This window comes from Phoca vitulina, unplaced genomic scaffold, assembly GCF_004348235.1.
Source record: "Phoca vitulina isolate PV1807 unplaced genomic scaffold, GSC_HSeal_1.0 scaffold47, whole genome shotgun sequence".
NCBI classification, from domain to species: domain Eukaryota; kingdom Metazoa; phylum Chordata; class Mammalia; order Carnivora; family Phocidae; genus Phoca; species Phoca vitulina.
The window spans coordinates 10,673,230-10,697,840 of record NW_022589750.1 but is presented as its reverse complement, the minus strand read 5'-3'; the positions used below and the strand labels follow the sequence as shown (position 1 = coordinate 10,697,840).

The 24,611-nt window shown below is 56.0% G+C and overlaps 1 protein-coding gene across 6 annotated transcripts in view; it reads left to right on the top strand.

Moving 5' to 3' along the window:
- EPN2 (epsin 2) overlaps positions 1-22,388 on the top strand; it is an 80,419-nt gene extending 58,031 nt beyond the window's left edge. For all 6 annotated transcript variants that reach the window (XM_032431653.1, XM_032431652.1, XM_032431651.1 and 3 more), the window contains 5 exons: positions 751-925; positions 14,824-14,997; positions 15,591-15,677; positions 17,585-17,800; positions 19,750-22,388. In XM_032431653.1, coding sequence (XP_032287544.1) covers positions 751-925; positions 14,824-14,997; positions 15,591-15,677; positions 17,585-17,800; positions 19,750-20,048 — 951 coding nt within the window. In that variant the 3' untranslated portion in view covers positions 20,049-22,388. The remainder of the gene's footprint in view (positions 1-750; positions 926-14,823; positions 14,998-15,590; positions 15,678-17,584; positions 17,801-19,749) is intronic.
- The last annotated feature ends 2,223 nt before the right edge of the window (positions 22,389-24,611 follow it).

Sequence of the window (24,611 nt, the reverse complement as noted above, 5' to 3'; positions counted from 1 at the left end):
GACCAGGGCCTCAGTTTCCTCCCCTGTAAACGAGCACAGTGGTAGCCATGTGGTCAGGTGACTGTTACATGAGCCAAGTGTCCCGTGCTTTGGGACAGATTCCTGGCACGGGCTAAGGCTCAGTAGTGCTGGGCTTCACTGCTATCATCAGCCTTACCCTGCACCAAGCTGCCCGCGTGGGGCCCTAGATGACCAGGACATGGTTCTGCTCCCAGCAAGCTCCTCCAGTCACATGATAGGCCCCCCTCCCCTCACAGGGCCCGGGGTTCCGGTGGTCTCCCATGTCACGGTGCCACGGGATCCCTGACTGCAGCTCTGGTGGCCGTGGGAGCGGGAGGGCAGGGCAGGGCAGGCCCCGGGAGAGGGGGCCCTGGATGATGGCTGGCAGCTGGGGGGGACCGAGGTGGGTGGGTGGGGACAGCATTCTGGAGGGACGCTGCAGCCCGGGGAAAGCCTGCGTTATCCTGGAAAGCCGTGGGGGCTGTTTGCAAGTGGGTGGGGCATTGGGCCCAAAGCAAACAGCTCCGTGTGGGCGGAGCCTGGGCTGGAGTGGGAAGTGGTTAGTGGGGTGGTGGGCCGGGTGGGGCTGGAGATGGGAGGAGATGGGGCAGCTCAGTTTCCTCCTGGCCCCGTCCAGAGGGCTTCTTGTCCCAGGAGGCGCGGACGGTATATACGGCTAACAGCTAACTCGTGGGTATTTGCTGTAACTGTAGCAAAGTAAAACCTGTCCCCTTCTCTTTGTCTCAAAAGCATGGCTCCCACCCACAGCAGACCACTCTGTTGGATTTAATGGACGCCCTCCCCAGCTCAGGCCCTGCTGCCCAGAAAGCAGAGCCCTGGGGCCGGTCGGCCTCAGCTAACCAGACAAACCCTTGGGGCGGGCCGGCGGCCGCAGCCAGCACTTCAGACCCCTGGCCACCGTTCGGTAAATACCTGCCTCATTTGTCTCCCGTGCCTGCCTGCTGGATAGGGCCGAGCTGCCTGCTCTCTCTCACCTGGTGGAGGTGGGAGTGGGGCAGGTCTTTGGTGGTGGTTGCCCGGGATTCCCCAGTCCCCGGATGTAACGTCTGGTCGGGTCCTCCTGAGGACTGTGGTATGGTGCTTTCCTGTTTTGAATGGTTTTCTGCTTTGGTAGAGGGAAAGCTGACTTCCTCTCTGCTTCCCACACGCATCAGAAATGCCTTGTCCCTCTTCTGGGACATGTGTCCGGTCTCTTGGCCTCAGAATTGCACCCAGCACCCCAGGTTAAGAAACCGTAATACACAGCATGAAACCTCTCAATCAAGTTGCTGTAATTAGGCGTAGCCGGAGATTAGGATGTACGTACTGTGATTGCTGATGAAAGGATACATTTGCTGTAATTCTTCTTATTTGTTACTTAAAGCAACAGTAAGTGCATTTACTGGGTTAAGTGGATATTTTAAAGTTCTGTTTAATGCCAAACGTAAGAGAATCTGGGAGGAGATTTGCAACATGAGTGTGGGTAGAAATCTTGGGCATAGGGGTTTCCTGATCGCTGGACACAGGGCTTGGCCTGCGGGCTTGGTGATGGCTTCCAACCCAGCCTGCTGCTTGGGAGGCTCCCTCTGGGTGCTCTGAGCCCTGCCAGCCAGGGCTGATCTGTCTGGGAACTTGCAGTTGTATATTTTATGGCAGCTTGCCTGTATCTCTTTGGGGTCTCTGTTTCCCCAACCTGGAACCATCTTTTGTATTCAGCTCGGTTCCCTGGATGTTTGCCGAAGTGTACCAAATGCCAGGCTCTGTCCTGCTATCCAGGGACCCAGACACAAACAGGTAATGGTCCTGCCTTCAAGGTCCTGGGCAGATGTGGGCAAGATGGGGATACCAGCATCCTGGGACGGGGCTTAGTTCAGGAGGCTGGTGGGCATGAGGCAGGCGTCTCGGAGCAATTTGCAAGGAAGAGCAGGAGGTGACCAGGCCAAGAAGAGGCAAGGGTGTTCCCAGCAGAAGGCTGGCCTTGTGAGAGCCTGGGGGCACGCAGTGGTTTGGTGGGTGCAGAGACAGGCCACGGGGAGCAGGGACGTGGGGTCAGGGCCCTGCCCACTGAGGGCTTGGCAGCCGTGTCCAGAAGGCCGTGTCAGCCCCAGATGTCCTTTGGAGATGCAGTTGGCGTCGCGGACCTGCAGATCCCCAAACTCCCTTTGGCAGGTGCCCTCTGGGCCTTGGGGCAAACTGCAGGCCAAATGGCCTACAGGTCTCGCTCACTGAAAGCCAGAGTCCCATGGCAGCCAGGAGCTTGGCGGTTCACGTGGTCCATGGCCTGTGTACTGTGGCCCCAGGGAGCTTGTGGGCTAAAGTCTTGCTGAGCATACATGGGGATAGTGAAGGCGGTTCTGGAAATGCCCACCTGGGCCCCTTCCAGACAGTGGCTTTTGACTTTTGTGTTAAGTCTGAAAAATAGTTGCTCTGTAATGTGATGGCCACCTTGAGTTGTGGGTAGGATGTTCTTCAGGAAGGACTCTCAATCGCGTTCAAAGTTGTGTAATGGGTCACGATGCAGACGGGACGTTTTTCTAGTGGCCAGGAAAGCAAGCAGTCACCCTAGAGCCAGATGAGTTTAAGATTATGCTGTCAGTGGCTGATGGGAGGTGGTTGGGGTGGGGCCTGGGGGGAGGTGGGAGGGAGACAGACTTTCACTGTCTCCCTTTTTTTAACTGTTTGACTTAACTTTACTAGGGGTGTGTGTTACCTGGTCAGGAGAGACCAGATTTATGAGTTTTCAGTGAACCAGGTTGCTCCTCCCTTCCTTTGGCTGGTAGACAGTGCTGTGCCCTGGAGCTGGTCTTGATGGAGCCAGACTTTAACCTCAAGGGGTGCTGGGGAGTCTCCTGGTGGGTGAAGCGGGGCCACCTCCAGCTGTTGGGGTTCTCACACACCTGCACGCAGCGGAAAGCAGGAGCCAGCCGGAGACAGGGACAGAGCCAAGGAGAGGTAGCTGGAGCCCAGTGACAGCTAACCATCGTACCCCACGCGACGGCAGACATGTTCAGTAGTTCGTAGCCATTCACGGTGTAGTGCACCCCTCACTGTTAATCCCAGGACGTTTCCGTCACCCCGGGAAGAAACCCCGTTCCCACTGAGCAGTCACTCCTTCTTACCGCTCCCTCCAACCCCTGGCACCCACCGGTCTACGACACCCTGTCTCTGGATCTGCCTGTATCTGGCTGTTTCAGATACGTGATGAAGTCAGACATGATGTGGTCTTTGTTCCTTTCACTTAGCTTAACGTTTTTAAAGTTCATCCATGTAGTAGCATGTGTCCCTACCTTCCCTTTTTTGGCTGAATAATATTCCATTTTATAGACAGACCACATTGTGTTTAACCATTTAGCAGTTGATGGACATTTGGGTTGTTTTCACTTTTTGGCTACTATGAATCCAATTTTTTTTTTTTTTTAAAGATTTTATTTATTTATTTGACAGAGAGAGACACAGCGAGAGAGGGAACACAAGCAGGGGGAGTGGGAGAGGGAGAAGCAGGCTTCCCACGGAGCCGGGAGCCCAGTGCGGGACTCGATCTCAGGACCCTGGGATCATGACCTGAGCCGAAGGCAGACGCTTAACGACTGAGCCACCCAGGCACCCCTCCAATTTTTTTTTTTTTTTAAGACTTTATTTGACAGAGAGGGAACACAAGCAGGGGGAGCAGGAGAGGGAGAAGCAGGCTTCCCGCCGAGCAGGGAGCCCGATGCGGGGCTGGATCCCAGGACCCTGGGATCATGACTGAGCCGAAGGGGGACGCTTAACTACTGAGCCACCCACGTGCCCCTGAATCCAGTTTTTTAAAGAGAAGATTGAAACCTAAATTTCTGAAATCTATTTTTAAATGTTGACAGTGAATTTTAAAAAATTGGGAACATGGTTGGGGCTGATGGAATCTACAGGTCGCCACCGTGGTTCATGGACCGCTAGTTTGCCATCTCTTACCTCTTGCCCAACCCAGGGCCCTCTCCTTGGTTCTGACACACTTGGCATTTTATCCAGCGACTTGGGGAGAAAACGGGACACCAAAGCCCAGAGAGGCTGCCCATTCTTCTGGGGCCACACAGCAAGTTAGGGGCAGGTTCAGTGCTTATGGCGCCTAATCCTGGAATCGTCATGCCATCTTGGACTGCTGCAGAAACCCTCTGTGGCCGTGCATGTCCTGGAAAAGTCACCTCAGAGTCTAGCATTGAGAGGTAACCAGTGCTAACATGTTAGCTGCTTCGCTTCCTGTATTTTCTGAGCACTTGTTTGTGCACAGTTGAGGTCATGCTGTGTAGACAGTTTTGTAAGTAGACAGAGGTGTTTCCGTTTGCACTACGTGATGATGAGCATTAGGGGCCCCAGGGGGATGGTGCTGGGCTGGAGCACTGTCGCCCAGCCGCCCGTGGCCGTCCCCGGAGGAGGTGGCGCAGGTCTGGCGCTCCGGCTCCCCACAGCCCTGCAGGAGATGGCCTTGCGGCAGCTCCTGGGTGCACAGGAGCCTGGTCACAGCGCCTTCCCTTCCATCTTCGGAGCCCGGCCCGGAGCAAGACTTCCCGACTAGTCTCTAGGAAAACCTGCTCGGGTGTGTCTTCTGGGCCACCCCATTGCCCGGAAACACGTTCATCGGTCTGAAAGATGAGAGAGTCTCCACCCAAGCCCTGGTAGCTGCGCCCTCTGGATGAAAGGAACACTGTTTTGAAGGCCGCCGTTTGTAGCCAGCCCTGCCATTTCCAGTTCTTTCCAAGCGGCACTGGGGGCCTTGGGAGGAAGTGTCAGCGGGGCACTTCCTCCTCTGTTCCAGAAGCACAAAGCGGCCACCTGGTAAGAGAGGGGCCCACAGCCTGGGGGTTCAGGAGGCCTTGGCTGGCGTGCGCCCGCTCGCTGCCCGGGCTGGGACGGGGGCCGGCTTCCGCCCCGGTGGCAGCAGGTGGTGCTGCTGGTTTTTTGGTGACCCCCACCACTCAGTTCTCTGACCCCACCATGTGACGGCCCCCCTGTGCACATGAATATTCATATGTGAGGCTTCGGGGGAGCCAGGCTGGCGGGTGAGGGGCTCCCGGACACGTGCTCCCTATGAATGGGCCCACAGAGGAGGAGGCCGGAAGCTGCTTGATCTTTCTGCCCTGGGTTCCATCCTCCTTTGCTCTCATTCACTCCCGCTTTCAACAAGCATTTATTTATTGGGTCTGTGGCGTGGCCCGGGCCCTGTGGAGGCCGTGGAGGACAGAGCACAGAGGAGCCTTGCAGCAAAGCTACTGTCCATTCATGGGGGAGGAAAGTGGAGCGCCGGGCCCCGCGGCCTGGCTGTCAGCAGGCGTTCACTGGGGGGGGGGGGGGCCTGCCAGGTCTGCCCCCGCTGCAGCCTGCTTTCCCGCAGGCCAGCTTAGGTGGGTGGTCAGCACCCGTGGGAAAGCCCACGTAAGCCCACGTTACCTGTCTCCCCCAGGTAGGTTTGAGGAGAGCGGGGTGCCATGGTGTGTAGCCTCCCCTGACTTGTGGCCCCCCGTGGAGCAAAAAGTCAGCACGGTGGCCTGAACGCGCGTAGGTCCCGAACCACCACTCGACGCTCACCGAGGCCGAGCTGCTTATCCACAGCCATCTGGAAGACTGGCCAGGGTTTGAACCAGGGGCATCTTTCATCCTACATCCAGAGCCCTCTGAGCTGGGACCGTGCTTTGTCCGTAAGCGTGGCGCTGCACAGGGGCGGGGGTGCTTTCTGGGCCCTTTCAGGCTGTAGGGTTCTTGGCCGGGCTGTGGGTTTTGTTGTTCCGGCGTATTCCAGAAGGGAAGCAGGGCCTGTGGGAAGTAACGGGAAGGGTCAGAAGAGGCTCCCGGACAGTGTTGGGGCACGGTCGCGCAGCAGCTGGGTGCTCTGGGTCGAAGCCCAGGATGATGGTGGCTCGGCGTGGCGCCAGCCCCGGACACGGCATGACAATGACAGCGCACGCCGTGTATACGGCCTGGTGTTCGTGCAGGAAGAGCGCTTCCAGAACGATGGCAGGACTTTGTTTTGACTCTTACTCTTCCATGTGTATCAGTTTGGGGGAAACCTAGTGTGTTTAGACCCTCGTCGTCTGAGAGAGGGTCTGGATGCAGGAGCAAGCCCTGCTTTTGCACACGGCACGGCAGGTGTGCGGTTGCTGAGGGGCTGGCTGGGTTCCCGCGCCCGCCTGATCCTTACTTTTTACCTTGTGTCCTGTGGGGCACCTATAAACTCCTGTGTGCTCTTGAACACGTGGTTCAGATGTCGTGCTTGGGAAGACACAGTCCCCCTGTCCACGGGACTGTCTCACCCGATCCCGTGGTCACCGGCTGCCCGGGACCCCCGTGCTGATTGCAGTAGATACATTCTTTTTTTTTTTTTTTTTAAAGATTTTATTTATTTATTTGAGAGAGAGAATGAGATAGAGCATGAGAAGGGGTAGGGTCAGAGGGAGAAGCAGACTCCCCGCCGAGCAGGGAGCCCAATGCGGGACTCAATCCCAGGACTCCAGGATCATGACCTGAGCCGAAGGCAGTGGCCCAACCAACTGAGCCACCCAGGTACCCTTTTTTTTTTTTTTTTTTAAAGATTTTATTTATTTGACAGAGAGAAACACAGCCGGAGAGGGAACACAAGCAGGGGGAGTGGGAGAGGGAGAAGCAGGTTTCCCGCCGAGCAGGGAGCCCGATGCGGGGCTCGATCCCAGAACTCTGGGATCCTGACCTGAGCCGAAGGCTGACGCTTAACGACTGAGCCACCCAGGTGGCCCTGCAGTAGATACATTCTTGTTTCTCTCTCAGAGGCAGGACTTTCGGGCCTGCTGAATGCTGGCCAGGTGCCCATGTGTCCGAGCTGGCCCTCCGATGGTGGCCCCCACTTCTGAGAAGGCTTGGCCGGGCCCCGGAGTGCTGCAGGAGCTCAGTCGCTCTCACACATCCCGGCTGCCCATTCTAGTCACTTGGGGAGCTTCTAAGAATCCAGATGCCCAGGCCCTCCCAGAGTCTGTGTGTGTGAAGGGAGGAGACGGTGTATTTTCCTAATATCCCTGCAGCGATTCCTCAGGACAGCCACAGCTGAAAACCACTTCTCTGGTGGCCTCTGAATGGCATGGTGAGTGAAGCACTGGCAAACCTAAGGTGTTGGAAAACTCTGTGCAGCATCAGAGATTAGGGGCGGCTCTTATCTGTGTAGGTTTCTAACGCTTGAATTGGACGTTTACCCAGAATCGTCCAGAAGTGGTCACTGAACTCCAGTGTTCAGAGATGCCTCACTGGAGGGAGTTGAGCATAGAAAGTGCAAAGTCCCTTCCAGCCCTGGGGTTCGGGGCTTCCCTTCAGCCCCCACTTAGCTGTTGAGCATCTTTTGTGTGTGAGGCTCAGTTCTGAGCTCAGAGCAGGAGCAGTGTGGGCCAAGCAGAGCCGCCCCTGTTCTGTGAATGTTCGCTCTGGCTGGGGAGACAGATTCTCACATGAGCAAGAGCGGGGGAGAGTGCCTTGTGAGGGGCTCGGGGCTGGTGGGTGGCCGTGGGATGAGGTAACGTGCAGGCTGCAGGGTGGGGATCGTGCCCTCTCAACAAACACCCCCCCCCACCCCTCCACACCCACAGCCACCTGGGGAGGCAGTCTGTTCAGGAAACTACCCTGCAGACAGCTTCAGTAGAGATGGGAAGCTCTGTCTTCAGGCCAGCTTCACCCGTGGCTCAGAGATTATCACCAGGACCCCACCCGCTGGGCCCTTTTGCCCTCTCCCCTCTGGCCTCAGTAGCCCTTCCTACCATCAGGGATTTGGGTGTGGGGTTCGGTAGTTGGCGGACTTGGCAGGTTGACATTAGCTGGTGGAAACCCACCCTCGTTGCCAGAGCAAAGTCAGTTCCACTCGGCCTGGGACTGGGAGTAAGCGAGGGGGTAAATCTCCCAAGGAGAGTCGGGGTGTCTTTCAGGAGAAGCGGGAAGGTGACCTGGGCGTCCCCTGACGGGGGCGAAAACAGGGAAGGACAGTCGCTCTCCCACGGTGCCCCGGTGGTCAGGGCTGCACGGGAATGCGCTGAGACCCCCAGCCCGTGTCCTCCTGGTGCAGGCGTGAGCAAGGGGGATGTCGACCAGGGAGTAGGCGTCGCCTGACATGGGCTCCTTCAGTTCCCATGGTTGCTGGCGAGCAAGGGGAGGCTGCGGAATGTGTGTTAACACCCCTGTGCTCACAGGGAGCCAGGAACAGCCAGGCCCAGGTCTTTCTGTGGACCCAATCCCAGGTCTTCTCCACTGCATCCCAGCAGCTCTGAGCACACGACCCGTCTCTTCTCCTTACAGTCCTGCTCTCTCCCGGACGTGGTTTCCACCACATTGTTCGCTCTAGCCTTGACGCACAACCAAGGCCCCGTGAGTCACTTCATATTGGGGCATAGCAAGGCCCTGTCCCCACTGTGTGATTCCAAGCCGGGACCAGTGTCCTGCTAGGCCCCTTGTCATGTCCGGCAGAGGTGGGCCTGGGGAGAGCGGTTGCTGTTATGGGGACGTGGCTCTGTGTGCGATTCTGAGAAGACCAGGACGGAAAGGTCAGAGCAGCTTCTGGAGGGAGGCGGGTGTTTCTGGAGGCCTCTGGAGGGTTGTGGGTTTGAGGCGGCTGCAGCAGAAGTCCCTAGTCCACACAGCAGTTGACAGGCTTGCGTGTCCCCGGGATGGCGGGAGTACATGCTGCATGGCAGAATCGGCCTTGGCCCGTGTCCAGCTCCGAGCGTTACTGCGGGTGCGGTGACAGGTCTGGGAAGTAGCCGAGGTAGCCCGGTCCTCCCCTTCCCTGTGCCCCTCCCACTTGCCGTCAGCCAGATGTGAAAAGACAGTCAAGGTGGCGGCTGATATGGGCTCGACAGGCCCGCTCTAAAGTCACTCAGCATCTCAGGACCAGAAGAGATAAAGCCAGCACAGTGGTAGAACTCCTAGCAGAGGTTCATGTTTCTGAAAGTCAAGGGCCGTCCTACCCGCATGTCCATCCCTGCGCACGGCTACTTGGGCTGCTAAGAGGGGCATGCCTGGGAATGGCGCCCAGGGCCGTGGGTCCTCCTGGGGACCTGGGAGCATCCCCTGGTCTTCTCTGAGACTGGCAGTCACTGCCCTTCCTGCGGCCCTCTCTGAGCTGTGGAGCTCAGCCAGATTGTCCCAGTTGCTACCCTCCCACTTCCCTCCTACGCTCCCCTGCGCCCCGCTGCAGGTCACAGCCCTGGGAGACACTGAGGCAAATGAGTGCTCTGAAAGAAAGCTGAGTGGTTCCAGGAGTTAGTGAAGGCAAGAAGAATGGGAAAATGGAGGGATGTGGAGGCCCAGAGGCCTCAGGCGGTGGACATGCCCTTTGGTATGTCTGGGGAGCTTTGGGGAGGTCGATGTGGCTGGGGAAGTGCAGAGGCAGAATGAGGACATCTAACACACATTCTCTTTGGAGTTTCAGAAGAGTTTAGATTTGAAAAGAGTGATTGAGGGTTTTTAGGTTCACGGCAAGGAGCCACTTCTCAGATCCAGGAAGCCTAGTGAATCGTAAGCAGGATATAATAAAAGAACTTCCCACCTGGGTGCATTGGCAGGAGACTGCAGAGCCCCATAGGAGAACATACTAGACCCACGGGGGGCGGACGGTCCATGGAAAAGGGGCGGCAGGCACGTTGGTAGCTGACGTCTCAGCATGGGTGGAAGGTGCCAGAGGCCCGTGGGGTAAGGTCTTCCGGGGGCTGGAAGAAAAACAGTCCGCCTTGAATTCCTTTCCTAGTGAAATCCTCTTTCTTCCAAGAATGATGGTAAAATGCATTTTACATCTTGAAACACCAACAAAACAACCTGGATCCTCCAGAATTCTATATTCCTTGAAGGTATTCCTTAAGAAGGAAGGTAAAACGCAACATTTCCAGGTAACAGAACGTTCCCAGCTTCTAATCGAGGCTTGGGGGTTCTGGGTATTCTGGCTCCAGCCAGGAGCCGGCCAGGAACCACGCAGGGTCACCTCAGTAAGCAGGAGATGCTCATAGTGCCCGGTCTCCTAAGAAATGACCGGGGTTTCGGGAATTCTGTGCCAGGAACGGGGGTGTGGAGACCAACATGTATACTTCTTATCATTTCACCAACAGTAGTGAGAATGTAACAGAATTTGGGCAGCACGGTTCATGAGGTCGTGGATTTGTTGTTCTCAGTGACCCAAGCACACACGTTCCAAATACTGACAAAAACTTGATCGTGTGCTGGACATGAAGTCTAGCAGCCTCAACGCGTTTCTGGAAATTGGGAGCACCCAGAACACATTTTCTGACCACAATATCCTCAACAACAAAAAGAAAACTAGAAAAACTCGGTACACTTGACACTTGGAAAACCCTCCTGAAATCTTGAGTCAAAGAAGAAATTATAAGGCGAACCAGAAACGTTGAGAACCAAAAATAATGAGGTAAATAGTCTTACTTCAGAATTCGTGGGGCACCTGAAACAGCAGTGTGAGGGGAAGTGACAGCATTGCCACCCAAATAAAGTGGAAGAAATGAAATGCGGATAGGAACAGAAATTCATGCATTAGAACACAGACGCGTGATAATATCCACAAAGACAGATGTTGGTAATTAAAAAGTAATAAAACACAAATTCCCCGGCAAGATTAATTTTAAAAAATAAGGGGGGTGGGCTGGGTGGCTCAGTCGGTTAAGCATCCGACTCTTGATCTCAGCTCAGGTCTCCATCCTTAAAATGGAATAAAATAAAAAATAAAGAGGAAAGGCACAGACAGTATGAGAAATGAAACACAGTAACATAACTGCCAAGATTTCTGGTGGAGTAAGAGGCTGTTTGATGAACTCTGTGCGTACAAATCTGAAAACTTAAAGTAGATAAATTTAAAAAGAAAACTTAGCAGAGCTAACCAGAGAACAATAGAAAACCCCAAAATAGGGATAGTGCCATAATCTTAAAGGCATTGAGTCAGGACTTAAAAATCCTCCCCACCCCACAATCCACCCAGAGGGCTTTGCCGGCAAATTCTAACACCACTCAAGAAAACAATTCCACCTTTATACAGACTCCTTCAGAGGGCAGGAAAATGGGGAGTGTCCCTCCTGGTTTTATGAGACTAGCATAACCTTAACACCAAAACCAGGCAACCTACAGTGTGAGAACAGACCTGCCAGGCCACCCCTACTTAGGAGTACAGACGCAAAAAGCAAAGAAACAATTGCAAATCCAAAATGAAAAATATACAAATGATATCGTACATCATGAGAAACTTTGTTCGCAAGGAGCAGGTCCTTAGAAGACCTATTCATGTACCATATTACAGACCCAAAGAGAAAAATCATGCTGTCATCTTAATAGAGACAGAAACCCATTCCAGCTGTTCATTGCAAGAGTCTTAGCAAACTTGGAGTGATGAGGAGCTTCCATGACCTGATAAAGGGCTTCTAGAAGGAAGAAAGCCTGAAAGTGGTAAATGCTAATGTTTTAATGTAAAATGTTGAAAACGGATCCTGAAGAGCGAGACAGAGACACTGACTATGCACACTCGTTCTTTACGTTGGGACTGGTGGTCCCACCCAGCACAGTGAGACAGGAAAAAGAAAGAAAAAGTATAAGGACTGGGACAAATTAGGCCATCATCATTTGCAAGTGTTATGATCACGTACATAGACTATCCAAAAACTTCTCGAGTAACTCTCTTATAATTAAGACATATTAGAATTCTAAGAATAAATAATTTGCGTGAATTTTAATTATTAGACTTGAGAGTTTAATAAGATTGTGGGCTGTAAGAATCAGTGTATAAAATTAAATGTTTTCTGCATACAATAAACGAATAACAATGAAATTTTAGAAATATACCAGTCCCGGGATGCTGGGTGGCTTATTTGGTTAAGCGTCTGCCTTCAGCTCAGGTCATGATCCCAGGGTCCTGGGATCGAGCCCTGCATCCAGCTCCCTGCTCAGCGGGGAGTCTGCTTCTCCCTCTGCTGCTCCCCCTGCTTGTGCTTTCTCTCTCTGTCAAAGAAATAAAATCTTAAAACACACACACACACATCCACACACACACACACATCAGTCCCTAGAAATAGATTTTACAGTTGTATGAATGAATCCCTTATGGAAATAAAGGATAAAATAAAAAAGATTTTCACTGAAATCTTTCACTTAAGTCTTCACTTAAATTTCCTCTGATTTCTTTTTCTTTCACTTAAATTTTCACTGAAATCTTTCACTTGAAATCACTCACTTAAAGAAGGACTTAAGTGAATGGAGAGATGTCCTGTGATTTTGTTTTTTTGGAAGACTTGCTGTTACAGTGATAACTTCAAATTGATCTGAGATTTGGTGCAATTCTGATCAAAATACCAGCCAAGTTTTTTTATTATTATTATTTTTAAAGATTTTACTTATTTACCTGACAGAGAGCACAAGCAGGGGGAGCGGCAGGCAGAGGGAGAGGGAGAAGCAGGATCCCCACCGCGCATGGACCCTGATGTGGAGCTCCATCCCAGGACCCTGAGATCATGACCTGAGCCAAAAGCAGACACTTAACCGACCAAGCCACCCAGGCTCCCCCCAGCAAGGTTTTAAAAAAAAAATTTTTTTTTTTTTTTTTAACTTGGCAAGATGATTTTAAAATGATTATGGAAGAGCAAGGGCTTGGAAATAGCCACGATACTCCCAAGGAACAAGACCAAGGTATCAGGTACCAGATAGCAGTTCTTCTTGGTTCTGATATCTGTGAGGATAATCCAGAAAGCACAGGGATGGAAACAAAGGGGTCAGTGGATCAGAACGGAGAGCCCAGGAATGAATCTGTGAAGCCGTGGCTTCTGGTGGAGGCAGCAGCGTGTGCAGGTCAGTGGGGAGAGAGTGGCGCCAGTGTGACTTGTTCGGGTAGGAAAGGATGAGATCGAATCTGTATTTTATGCCACATGCAAAAATCAATTGCTAATGGAGCAAATATGTGACCGCGCAAGGCAAACTGTAAATCTGTTAGATTTGCTAAAGAGGAAGACGGTTGAGGTGTCGGGAAGGCTTTCCTGAATGTCAGGAAAAGCACAAATTAGAAGAGAAAATACTGATAGGTTGCACCCCGTTCAATTTAAGAACGTCTCTGCTCATCCAAAGGTACTTTAAGGAGAGTGAAAAGAAAAGCCGCAAATTGGGAGGTAATTTCTTTGCTTTTGTAACCTAAGTAAAACAGTATTCACAGTGTGGTAAGAAACTCTCAAATCAAGAAGAGAAAGATAAACACCCACAGGAAGGCAGAGAAAGCCTGGGACGGGCACACGATAGGGGAGGAATCACGGAAGACCCGTAAGCAAATGACAAGAGGCACAGCCTCATTAAGGAACAACGAGATGCAAATCAAAACAGCCAGGATGGGGCGCCTGGGTGGCTCAGTTGTTAAGCATCTGCCTTCGGCTCGCGCCATGATCCCAGTGTCCCGGGATCGAGCCCCGCATCGAGCTCCCTGCTCAGCAGGAAGCCTGCTTCTCCCTCTCCCACTGCGCCTGCTTGTGTTCCCTCTCTCGCTGTGCCTCTCTGTCAAATAAATAATCTTTAAAAAAAAAAAACAACAGCCAGGTGACCTTGCACGCCCACCAGATTGGCACACGTGGAAAAGTGAGCAGGAAGCATTAGTGAGGTGAGGGGGCAGTTGCTGGAGCCGGACTTGCGTGCACGCAGCATACGTAAGCACAACCGCGCAGAGACCACCCTGGAGTCACTTGGCGGAGGGGGGAGCCCCGACCCGAGGTCCTCACGGGTACGAGCGCACCCGGACAGGAGAAGAAAGAGCAGCACCACAAAGGCAGAGCCAAGCCAGTGCCTTTGGCAGACTGATCAGCTGTGGTTCCTCCCCAGCTGGAGTGGAAGGTTCTAGGGCGGTTAAAGGGAACAGGTTTCAGCGGCACATCAACGCAGGTGAACTCTCCCAAATATGGAGTGAACAAAGCCGGTCACAAAGAACGTGTACAGTGTTTCCGTTTGTATAAAGTGAAGAAAGTAGGCACAGCTGATCGATAGGGTGTCTAAAGGTACCTCTACAGGGTAGGACCCGAGGAAAGATCAAGGGAAGGGCGAACACAAAAGTCACGAAGATCAGGGTGAAGGGTGCCATGGAGGGGGAGGCACTTTTGCTCCCGGAAAGGCAGCCGTGGCTTTTAAACATCGGCTGTGACCGTCCTCAAAGAAAGGCAAGGCATGGTTCGCTTGTGTATGCACTTAGCCCGAGTAACGCCCGCGTCTACACGTGACAGATGAAAGGTCCACACAACGGGAGCGAAAGCTGGGGTGCCTTCCGTTAGGTGCGCTCAGCTGTTCTCTGTTTTACCCTTTTAAAAAGCCAGTTGTGACCCCCTAAATTGATATGTCACTCACTGTTTGAAAACATGGGCATTTGTCGATGATTCCTCTTCACGTTGTCCTCCTCTGTTCTGTTCGCCCTCTGTCAAAAGCAGAAACCACTCAAAGCAGGTGGGGACAGGGTGCGTCCGGGGCCTGTGGCCAGAGCAGCGGATGCCTGGGCAGGGCTCGCTCTGCGGAGGAGGCCGGTGGACTCTGGGGAGGCGGGCTTGAAGAGGCCATGTGTGGCAGGCACTTGGGAAAGTTCTCGGCTGTGTGCCGTCTGGTACCCTCCCAGCAGGCCCTGCGCACCCCCCAGGGTGGGAACCCCAAAGGCTGTAGGCCCCGGCATTCAGCTCGGTCCAGCTTTGCTGGCCTGGGACAGCACCCTTAGGGTGGCGGCCTGTCCTGACATGGGGCACACCCGGGTGTGGCTCACGTGGCCCAGTGCCCTTTCCTTTCTCACCCCAGCTTTCCAGAACTTTCTGAGGACGTAGCTGAGCCTACCCTGCCTTCCTATAGGTGCCAAGCCAGCTGCCTCCGTGGACCCATGGGGCGTGCCCACTGGCACCAGCACACACTCCGGGCCCAAGGGCTCAGACCCCTGGGTGGCCCCGCAGCAGCCTGCCCCCAGTGCCGGGAAAACAGCGGATGCCTGGGCCGCAGCCTCAGCCGCCAAGCCCGTCTCGTCCTCTGGTGAGACCTCGCTCTGCCCAGGCAGAGCCCCTTTGGCTGCACTGCTGTCCCCTCTCCTGCTCCTCGGCATGGGACCTGTGGGTTTGCCTGCACTTGCCACCCTTGTCACCTGCAGCCTTTGTCCCCAGTCGTCCCATCCCCCCCTCCGTGCCACAAGCTCACCGTGCATGGTGAGATCACAGGCCTTCTGGGCCCCTGCACCTCCGTCCAGAGGGAGCTTCCCAAGGGGGCCTGGGCAGGCTACGCTCTAGGCACTCCTTCCAGTAGCTTCCTACAGGCACTATCCAGGTCTCTAAACCCGGCTCAGAAGTACCCCCCCCACCCTGCATTAGCCCCTCCTTCAGTTTGGGGTGGGGCTGGTGGCAGGCTAATGCCCCCACGCGAGGTTCCGGGAGGCCAGGATCCTTGACCCGGCCCCCTGCTAGACCACCGGGTGACCCCGAGCTGCCGTCTGGCTCTCAGTTCTCCCCCAGGAGCAGGGGTGGAGATCCGTCCCCTGCCTTCGGCCAGCACCCCCCAAGGTTGTAGACCGGGAAGCAGAATCGGGGAAGTTGTGATGCACCCGCAGTCACCAGCCTCTTGTGTTCACCCAGGGGCCTTTGATCTCTTCAGTAATTTGAATGGTACAATTAAAGATGACTTTTCTGAATTTGACAACCTCCGGACTTCAAAAAAAACAGGTATGTGAAGGTGGTCGTGGTTTCCATAACGTTCTGTGCATTTGACCAGTCCAGTTACGGCAGAAATAATCAGCTTTCAAAACCTCTCAACTTCATGCGTTTTCTTTGTGTTTTGATCTTGGGAGCCTGTAAGTGGCTAGTTGCAGGAATTCACACATCAGCACTGAAAAGTCATGGGGTTGAGATTTTCTTTCACCCTCTCCTGGTGTTGGGCGCGTGCTTCCTGTCTCGTTCACCTTTGTGTCTTGGCCCTGCCCCCAGGCCCCTCGCGGTTGCCGGCACAAGCCCCCTGCCCTGGCTCCCCAGCCCAGCCGCCCCATCTGAACCACTGCCTCCGTATGCCTTCCTCCTCCCAACTTCCCACTCCCCACGGCGCCCCTTTTCCAGACAGTCCCAGCTCTGGGCCTGGACAGGGCGTCTCTGCCCCCACTTGATCACCCCAGGCTCTGGCTCCCTCCCAGCTCCTGTCAGAGCCCCGGCCCAGTGCCCCCAGGGCTTCAGGGTGGGGTACAGAGAGACCGGGCCGGGGCGGGGGAGGGGTTGGAGGCCAGAGGCTGGGGACAGAGCCAGGCTGCCACACCCCCCAGCCACATAGAGCAGCTTCTCTCCTTTCTCTTTCCTTTCTCTGCTTCTCCCTGTGCCCGCCCCCCCCCATCTCCACCTGCCCCCCACCCCCTCCCTCTCACCTCCTCCCACCGCTTCCCCCAGCGGCAGCCACAGGCCCAGCTGGCCCCCCTGTCTAAGGTACGAGCGGCCTGGCACACCTGACCACCCTTTGGCCCCCTCTCAGCTCAGGGGACCAGAGGCAACTTAGAACGCGCTGCTTCTTGGGGTCTGTCTTCTGCTGCGTTAAAGAAACAAAATTCCGTGCGTTTCCCCTACAGGCCAAAGTGCCACCTAACAGTCCCTGCCCACCCGTGTGCGCCTCAGCGAGAAGGCGATGTGGCCTTGTTAACGTGGACAGTCCTTCTGTACACTTACAAATTACCCCCAATTCTAGAGCTGTTTCCATTGTACAAAATTTGGAAAAGTTTATGGAAGAGAACGGAACTCCTCTGTAATCCTCCCTACTCCAGCCGCTATGTTTCTTTCCAGCATTTTTTCTGAGCTCTGTTTACACGGTCTTTTTTTTGTTCAGCTCATACTGTCAGAAAGCATCGAATCCTGCACCCCCCCCCCCCCCCCCCCGGTAGACTAACGGATTGAAAGCATTTTCTCGTGATGTTAAAAATTCTTTAGAAAATATCCATACCTATGGAATACCTTGTATCGCTCAGCAATCACGGATTTGAACTTTGCTCTTGGGGAGCGTGCTTTCGGTGGATTGCAGGTTTTGCCGAAGTAAATAACACTGTGGTGAACATCCTTGTGCTTGAGTCCCCGTTGCCATCTTGCATTATTTCCTGAGACTGGATTCCTAGAAATGGGATTACCGAGTGGAGAGTATGACCATTTTTAAGAACCTTTAACCCCCCTGCCACGCTGGCTGAATTTTTAAAAATAATTTTTCTTCTCTATCAAGAAATTCATGTTCACTGTAGAAAATTGACAGTGAAAACACATGAGAAACATGCACTGCCCACAGCTAGCCCACGGCCCCAAATATCATCTTAACGTTTCTGGAGGATCGTGCCGTACGCTTTGTTTTCCAGCTTCTGCTTCTCCGTGACGTGACACGGTCCTCTTGTCAGGACGCCTCCTGTCCCTGCACTCTGGGTTTGGTTACGCGACCGGGGGTTCTGTAAGCTGCCCCGTGGCTGACTGTCCCTGGCCGGGTCTGTTGGAAGCACCACTGCAGCGAACATCCCCATCTTCTGCGTGGCCACGCAGGTGTTCCCCAGAACGTCTGTGTCTCGCGCGGGTCGCCCCCCCGCCTCACCGGGCCCCTGTGTGTCCTTGTCTTGTAGCTGAGGCCGTGGCCTCACCACCGTCCCAAAACAACGGAACTACAAGCCCCGACCCCTTTGAGTGCCAGCCCCTGACCGCCGCCTCAAGCAAGCCCAGCAGTGCCCGGAAAACACCCGAGTCCTTCCTGGGCCCCAACGCGGCCCTGGTCAACCTGGACTCGCTGGTGACCAGGCCAGCCCCGCCGGCCCAGTCCCTCAACCCTTTCTTGGCACCAGGTATGCTCCCTGTGCTTGTCTGCCCTTGCTGACTGGCTTTGGGGCTGGCCTCAGGCCCTGACCTCTCCTCCGGCCTCTTGGGGCTCTTCCTGCCTTACACGGGAGGCATGCCCGGAATTCCTGGGCCTCTCCAGGGCCTGGGGGGGGGGGGGGGGGCAGGGCGCGAAAGCTGACGTGTGGTTGGGGGGATGGGTGGAAAACAGCTCCTCCTCTCAGCTCTCAGTGGAGACCACTGAACAGAAGCTGCCCCGGCCCTGGTGCCCTTGGCCGGGGAGACCCTCCAGCAGGCACCACTTCTTGGTCAGCTGGGGAAGGGCAGTGGCGGGGTGAGGAAGAGCCGGGGTTTGCTGCCCAACATTTCCCTTTGGGGGGGGCCATTTTCCAGGGGCCCACAGAGCCTCACTTTAGCCATTCGAGATGCCAGATCCTGTCTTTCCAGGGCTGGGAACCCGCGCTCCCATCCCCCGTATCCATTCTCCCTGATGCCAGGCTCTGTCTAAAGGCCTGTTCTTCACCCTCAAAGTCTCTGTGTAGGCTGCAGGATCAGCCCCCCAGCCCTTGCTTTAGAGTCCGGGGCCGCTGGGGCCATGTGCTTAGACCCTCGGGGGCGCTGAGCTCCTCACCCCTGCACGCTGTGCTCCCCCTGCCCGGAGTGTCCTCTCTCCTCTTTTCCAGTGGGAGATCGGTCATCCTCAGCACCCAGCCCAGACAACTCTCTCCCCCTGGGGAGTGTCCCCCTCCCAGATTGTCCAGCAAGGCCTTGGGCTCCCCAGGGGCCGGGATGTGTCACATTCAGGGCGTTCAGACTGACACCCTCCGTAAGACAACGGAATCTGCAGCCCAGGGCCATAGCCTCTCAGAGGACCCTGCAGAGAAGGACCCCAGGACGTAGAAGAGCCGAGGGTGGGGTCCTTAGGGCAGAAGTGGGATATGGAGTGCCTGGGTCCTACCCACCCGCATGGTCCTGAGATGGGCGAGGACGGGGTTGCTCCTCGCTCCCTGGGTGGAGCTGGATCCGAACCCAGTGTCTCAGCCAGGCTGGCTTTCCTGTCCAGCGCCCCGCCATCCCACCCTGGTGGGGGGGGGGGGGCTCCTGGTACCTCTGAGTTGGCTCAGCTCTGGCAGGGCTGATCTGCAGGGGTACGAGAGGGGCTGGTGCGGGGCTGCCTGGCTGTGCCCTCAGCAGGGCCTTCCTCCTTCCCCCTGGCCCCCCGCCCCGGGTAGGATGGAGGGCAACGTCTCCTGGTGGTGACTGGGGGCGCCCCGCGGCAGGCAGCCTTTGTGCGCAAGGGCTGGGCTGCTTTGGAGCCTCTGTGCTGCCAGCTCGCGGCTGTTTTGGCAGAGTATCAGCACACGTTTTTGCTAAAAGCTCGGGAAAAAGACTTGATGGTGTGTGATAAATTCTGGAAACACTAGATAAGACAGAGCTGCATCCGCTTCTTGACCGCAGGGCTTCTCCGAGCCTTTCTTACGCCAGCCCTTGGGTCCCAGGGTCCAGGGTGGACACAGGCAGTCAAGCCTCGTGCTGAGGTTCCCAGCTCCCCCTTTGCGCCCCTCTTTCCCGGACACCTGTGGTCCCGAGCTTGGCAAACCGAATAGGGGAGCGGCGCCCGGTGTTCGCTGCTGAGGGAGTCCTGGGGCGCCGGCTGCGAGTAGGCACGGTCCCGGCGCTGCCCGAGTCAGGCTTTGTAACTCCGGACTAGTCACTTGGCCCCGAGCGGCCCTCGTGTCCTCATGCAGAGGCCGGAGCTACAGCCGGCAGACGCGCGGGGCGTGCGGGGCGTGTGTCGGCTGGCGCCCGGGCCCTGCAGAGCAGCCGGCCCTGGGAAGCACCCCGTCCCCAAAGGGGCAGACGCCGGAGCACATGTGCTGCTGGTCGCCACCGTCTCCCGCCCTTGGACTTGGGGACGGCTGTCGTTCTGACCCTACCACCGCCCCTCCTCCCCCAGGTGCAGCCGCCGCCTCGGCCCCTGTCAACCCCTTCCAGGTGAACCAGCCCCAGCCGCTGACGCTGAACCAGCTGCGGGGGAGCCCCGTCCTGGGGACCAGCACGTCCTTTGGGCCTAGCCCAGGTGTGGAGCCCATGGCTGTGGCCTCCATGACCTCCACGGCCCCACACCCGGCCCTGGGGGCCAGCGGTTCCTCCCTGACGCCGCTGGGCCCCGCCTCGATGAACATGGTGGGCAGCGTGGGCATCCCCCCCTCGGCAGCTCAGGCCGCCGGCACAACCAACCCTTTCCTTCTCTAGTGCCCGGGCCTGGGACCCACCACAGAGCGAACGCCCAGAGCCTCTGTGCCTGAGGACGCCGAGCAGGGACTCTCGATTGTGGACTGGTGTCCAAGAGTGGGGGTGGGGGGTGGGGGGGTGTTAGGGCTTCCCGGTCCCGGCTTCCTGATAAAAGGGTTGTCTTCCCAGCCCCGACCCTCAGACTCCAGTGGCGGCAGGCCTGCTAGACGTCAGACACAGCACGTGGGTCTCCGCGCCCTCCGAGGCTGCCTGCCCGCCTGTCCCCAGCCCACCGCCCGCTGCCCGCGGGAGGGGCCCGACCCGGCCTGGTCGCCTCCCCGCTTCCTCCCAAGCTCAGAGGTCCTGGTCCTGCAGATTGGCCAGCTCTCTGGCGCCTGGGATGAGGCGGGAGTCCTCAGCGTCGCCCTCGCCCTGAGCCTCAGCCTGAGGGCCTCTGGGACGCCGCCTGGCCCGGGCCTTGGGACGGCCGCCGCCTTGCCCCCCCCCGCCCCCGCCCCCCAGCCCTAGCGACACCCCAGGCGGTCCCAGGTGTGGACAGAATGAAGCACCGACTTCACGAGACGCTGATCTTTTCGGGGAAGTGGTTGTGCATATTTTATTTTTCTTTGACTCGTGTGTGAGTTCAAAGTAACCACCACCACCGTGGAACAACTCTTGAATTAAATCCACTAGAGCAAGCTTTAAACTAATCTGAGCATAACCCTGCCACGTGGCTCTATGCTTGTGTACGTTTGCACATGATTTGTTTAGTACAGTTTCATATTTGAGTTTGCAGAATTATCTAATAGTCTTTTTTTGGCTAATATTTTTATAACGTGGTTCTTATTTAACTGTCTAGTTTTGATAGAATTTACCAGGTCTGGCTGAATTAAGATATTGGCACGTGTCATGTGAGTGGTTTAAACCCTCTTATTTATGGTTTAACTCTAAGAAAATTTAAATAGGAAGAGACAAAAAAATGCCTTATAAAAAAAAACTAAAGCAAATTCTTTATAGGGAAAAATACGGGAATTTGATTACATAGAAAAGATGATGTTTATTTAAAAAAAAAAAAACCTACAACAGCAACAACAACAAAAACCCAGCCTCCAGTTGCCTTTTCCTTTCCTTTACTCCCTGTTTTGGTGACTTACCAAACGGATTGACCTGCAGCCTTTTGGGCTAGATCCAGAGAGAGGCTATTTTTCTTACTGCTACACCAACAGCAAGTTAAAGAAAAAAAAAAAAATCTAATGGATGAATGTGACTCACCGGTTTTTATCAGCCAATTCCCTTTTGTAACTGAAGGCATGCACGGATCAACAAGGACTTCCGCTTCCAGTGGAAATCTGAAACGGAAGAGGCATCTTGAAATTTGTGTGTCTGTGATCTCCTCTGTCTTAATCCGCACTCAGGGTAAGGATGGGGATGGCGTGGAGACGGCATCTGGGGGCTCCCCAGGGACGGCCTCCAGGCCGAGACGGGTGAGCGGCCAGGGCTGGCCCTGACCCACCCACCTGCTGACTCCAGACACACACTGCAGACTTAAAAATAATCATCTCTTGTTTTGGAGAGGCAGGAAAAATAAAGTCATTCTCACATGGATTTTTAACAAACAGGCCCTAATATTACCTCCCTCTCCCAACTTCCTCCTCTCCTCTTGCCCCACCCACCACTAGAAGAAAAGTATGAATTCACGTAAGGGAAAGACCAGAAAAGACGCAAATCTCCCCAGGGAAGGGAACCCCACCCCCCACCCCCCACTCCTGCGTCCGGTCAGTTCACCTTGCCTGGTGGGCGCTCCGGTCTTGCTTTCCACTGTGGACTTCTCCCCCCTCTCTGCCCCCCCCCAACTCCAAGGGCAGCCGACCCCCTGGGGTTCCTCCACCCCATCCCCTCGCCCCGCTCCCGGAGGAAACTACCGTGAGCAGGGCACAGGCCTGGAGGGGAGCAGGCAGAGTCCAAACAGCCTTCTCCCGCCTCTCCTGTTGCCTAATTTTAAAAGCTCACCCGTGCTGCTCCCCAAGGCTGTACCCCTGGAGGAGCCACCCCCGGAGCCCCTGACCGGCCATGCCTCCGCCAGAGCCGGAGACCTGGGGCTGGACTGTGGCCTCCCGCCCGGTCTGGCCTCCTCCGACCTGGGCGAGGGTGAGACAGGCTGGGGCCCCGGCAGATCGCTCCCCCGGGGAGGTGCTTTCACTCACATGGTGCGAGCCTGGACCCCTGCACAGGCCAGTAGACCAAACCTGACTACTGGGTCAGTGATTCTTTTATAACAGTCAAGAGCCCTTCCTGACTTGACTTTGAGGCCCCAACATTCTAGCCACTGGGCCGCCAAGGCCCCAGAAGACCCCCCGCACCCCCTTCCCCCCCTCCCCGCCGCCCCAGCCCAGGCCCGTCCCAGGCGCCTTGTCTCTGTCGCCTGCTGCACTGATCATGAAGCCACCGGCCACTGCCACCCCTGTAATGCTCCCTCCCGATGGGCACTGTGGTAGGGGGGTCGCCCAGCCGTTTCCTCAGTCCCAGGGGCCGGTGGCTGGTTTTGAACTTGTGTTGACTATTGATACTTATTTACTGTACAAATATAATTTATCATTTGTATCATGATGCGGTTTCTGGCTGTGTCCTTCCCTCGCCCCCATCTGTATCCGTTTCCCAGCGGAGACGGGCGGGCAGGAGCCGGTCCTCGTGCCTGCCTGCGTGAGCCTCGGGGGGTCCGGGGAGGAGACTGGCCGGGAGGCAGCCCTCGGGGCACCGCGTCAGGGTCGGCAAGGGCGTCGGTGGCTGGGTGCGCCTCCCCACCCAGGAACTTGGGATCCTGTGAGCAGAAGCGGCCCAGCGGCTGAAGGACAGAAACTCCTTTCCGGGCAGGGATGGAAGAGGTGTTCGGACGGCAGGAGGATGTATGGCAAAGGCCAGAACGGGGTGGAGAGGGAGGCCTGGGGCGGGCGTGTGGCTTCCCTCTTGCCAGGACCCCAGCTCTAGTCTCTGCTCTGGGGCCGCCCTGGCCGCCTGGTAGCCACTCGGGGAGCAGGACTCAACAGGGGGCCTGGAGAGGGTTTGCCAGAGTCCGGAGCAGTGGGGACTGCCACTCCCCGGACCAGAGAGGGGTGTGTTTGTCACGGTGACGAACCACTTGTCAGTCTTCTCACACAGTCCAGTACCTCCTTGGGCAGCTCTGCTTCCGTGGGCAGGTTGCCGTGGAAGGGAATGAGCGAGCAGAGGGAGATGTGTGTGAGGTCTTGGAGGGCTGGGGGCCGGCGGGGGCGGGGGGGGGGAGTGGTTAGGGTCACACGAGGCTGGTCTCTGTCACAGCTGGCCTTCCGGTCACCAAATACAGATTTCGTTGTTCTACACGTAGAGCATATCCCTTCCCCCAAGGGAGGCATCCTAGGGTCCCTTACAGAATCACAGGAGATCCCGTGTGGGGTGGTTTTAGGCGACCGTGTTTGGGGGCAGTTTGTTACACAGCCGTAGATAACAGGCACACGCACACAGTTCTTCCTTGCCGTCTTAGCCCCATGCTTCCTGGTAGCTACTGTTGGGGCCATTTGGGGTAACGTAGGAGTGTGACCCCGTAAATCTGATACTTAACCAGGCGGTTGAGTTCCTTGTCCCCGTGAGACGTTTTTACTAGGACTTGAGTGCTTGAAGCATTCTTCCTTCTTAGCTCTTCCCATTTGACTTCTGGACAGTTTCCTTTTCCAGCCTTTCGATGCCCCCAACGTTTTGGGTTCTCTGTCATTTCCGTTTGCAAACAGGCCTTTTCTTTCCTGAGCTCACGGCTTTCCCGTGCCAGCTTTCCACGTGCAGTAGCCGACCCGCCCCACGCATCCTAGCAGCACCCCCGGCCTGCCCCCGGAGTTGGCCCACCAGGCACAGAACCCGCCTCCCGCGTTAGCTCAAGCGCCTTACCTAGTTGTGGGCTCGCGTCCTGGAGCCCTCCTGCCGTCCAGCCTTTCTTCTGTGTTCTTCCTGCTTGTCATCCAGCTGCCAAGCCAATACCACATAGACTTGGTTCTGGTTCGGGTGATAGTGGAAACCCGCTCGTGATTTCCAATTTCCGCATTAGACTAGAATGCTCTGCAGAAACCAGCCCCAGAACACGATAGGAGTTGCTCAGAAACTGCCCAGTGGGGATGTTCCTTGGCTCCTCCCTTGCCATGTTCTGTCCTCAAAATGTGGCCTCCAGGGTACCACGGGGAAGCATGGAAGGATCGACCAGGGGAGCTTTTAAGTGGGTCAGACCTTTACGTGCTGAACAGCCTTTCAGCCCACCTTTCTTTGGCCAGAGCTACTCGCAGGGACCCACTTGTTCACAAGAGGCCTGGGGAATGGAGCCTTCCGGGGAGCCCACGGCACCGTCCCCCTTGACTGTTCTTCATGTGGATGGTCCCAGGTCCCCACCCTGCTGCCCGCTTCCCAGGCAGGGTGCCCTCAGCCTCCCAAGTTTCTAGCCTTCTCCTGCCTTGACTGGGAGAGGCGTGGGGCAGCTTCCTGAGGCGACGGTCGCCTTCTAGACCCTGACCGGGCGTCGGGCATGCGCTGGTCAAAACTCAGCGCGTACGTAGCACGCTTGACACA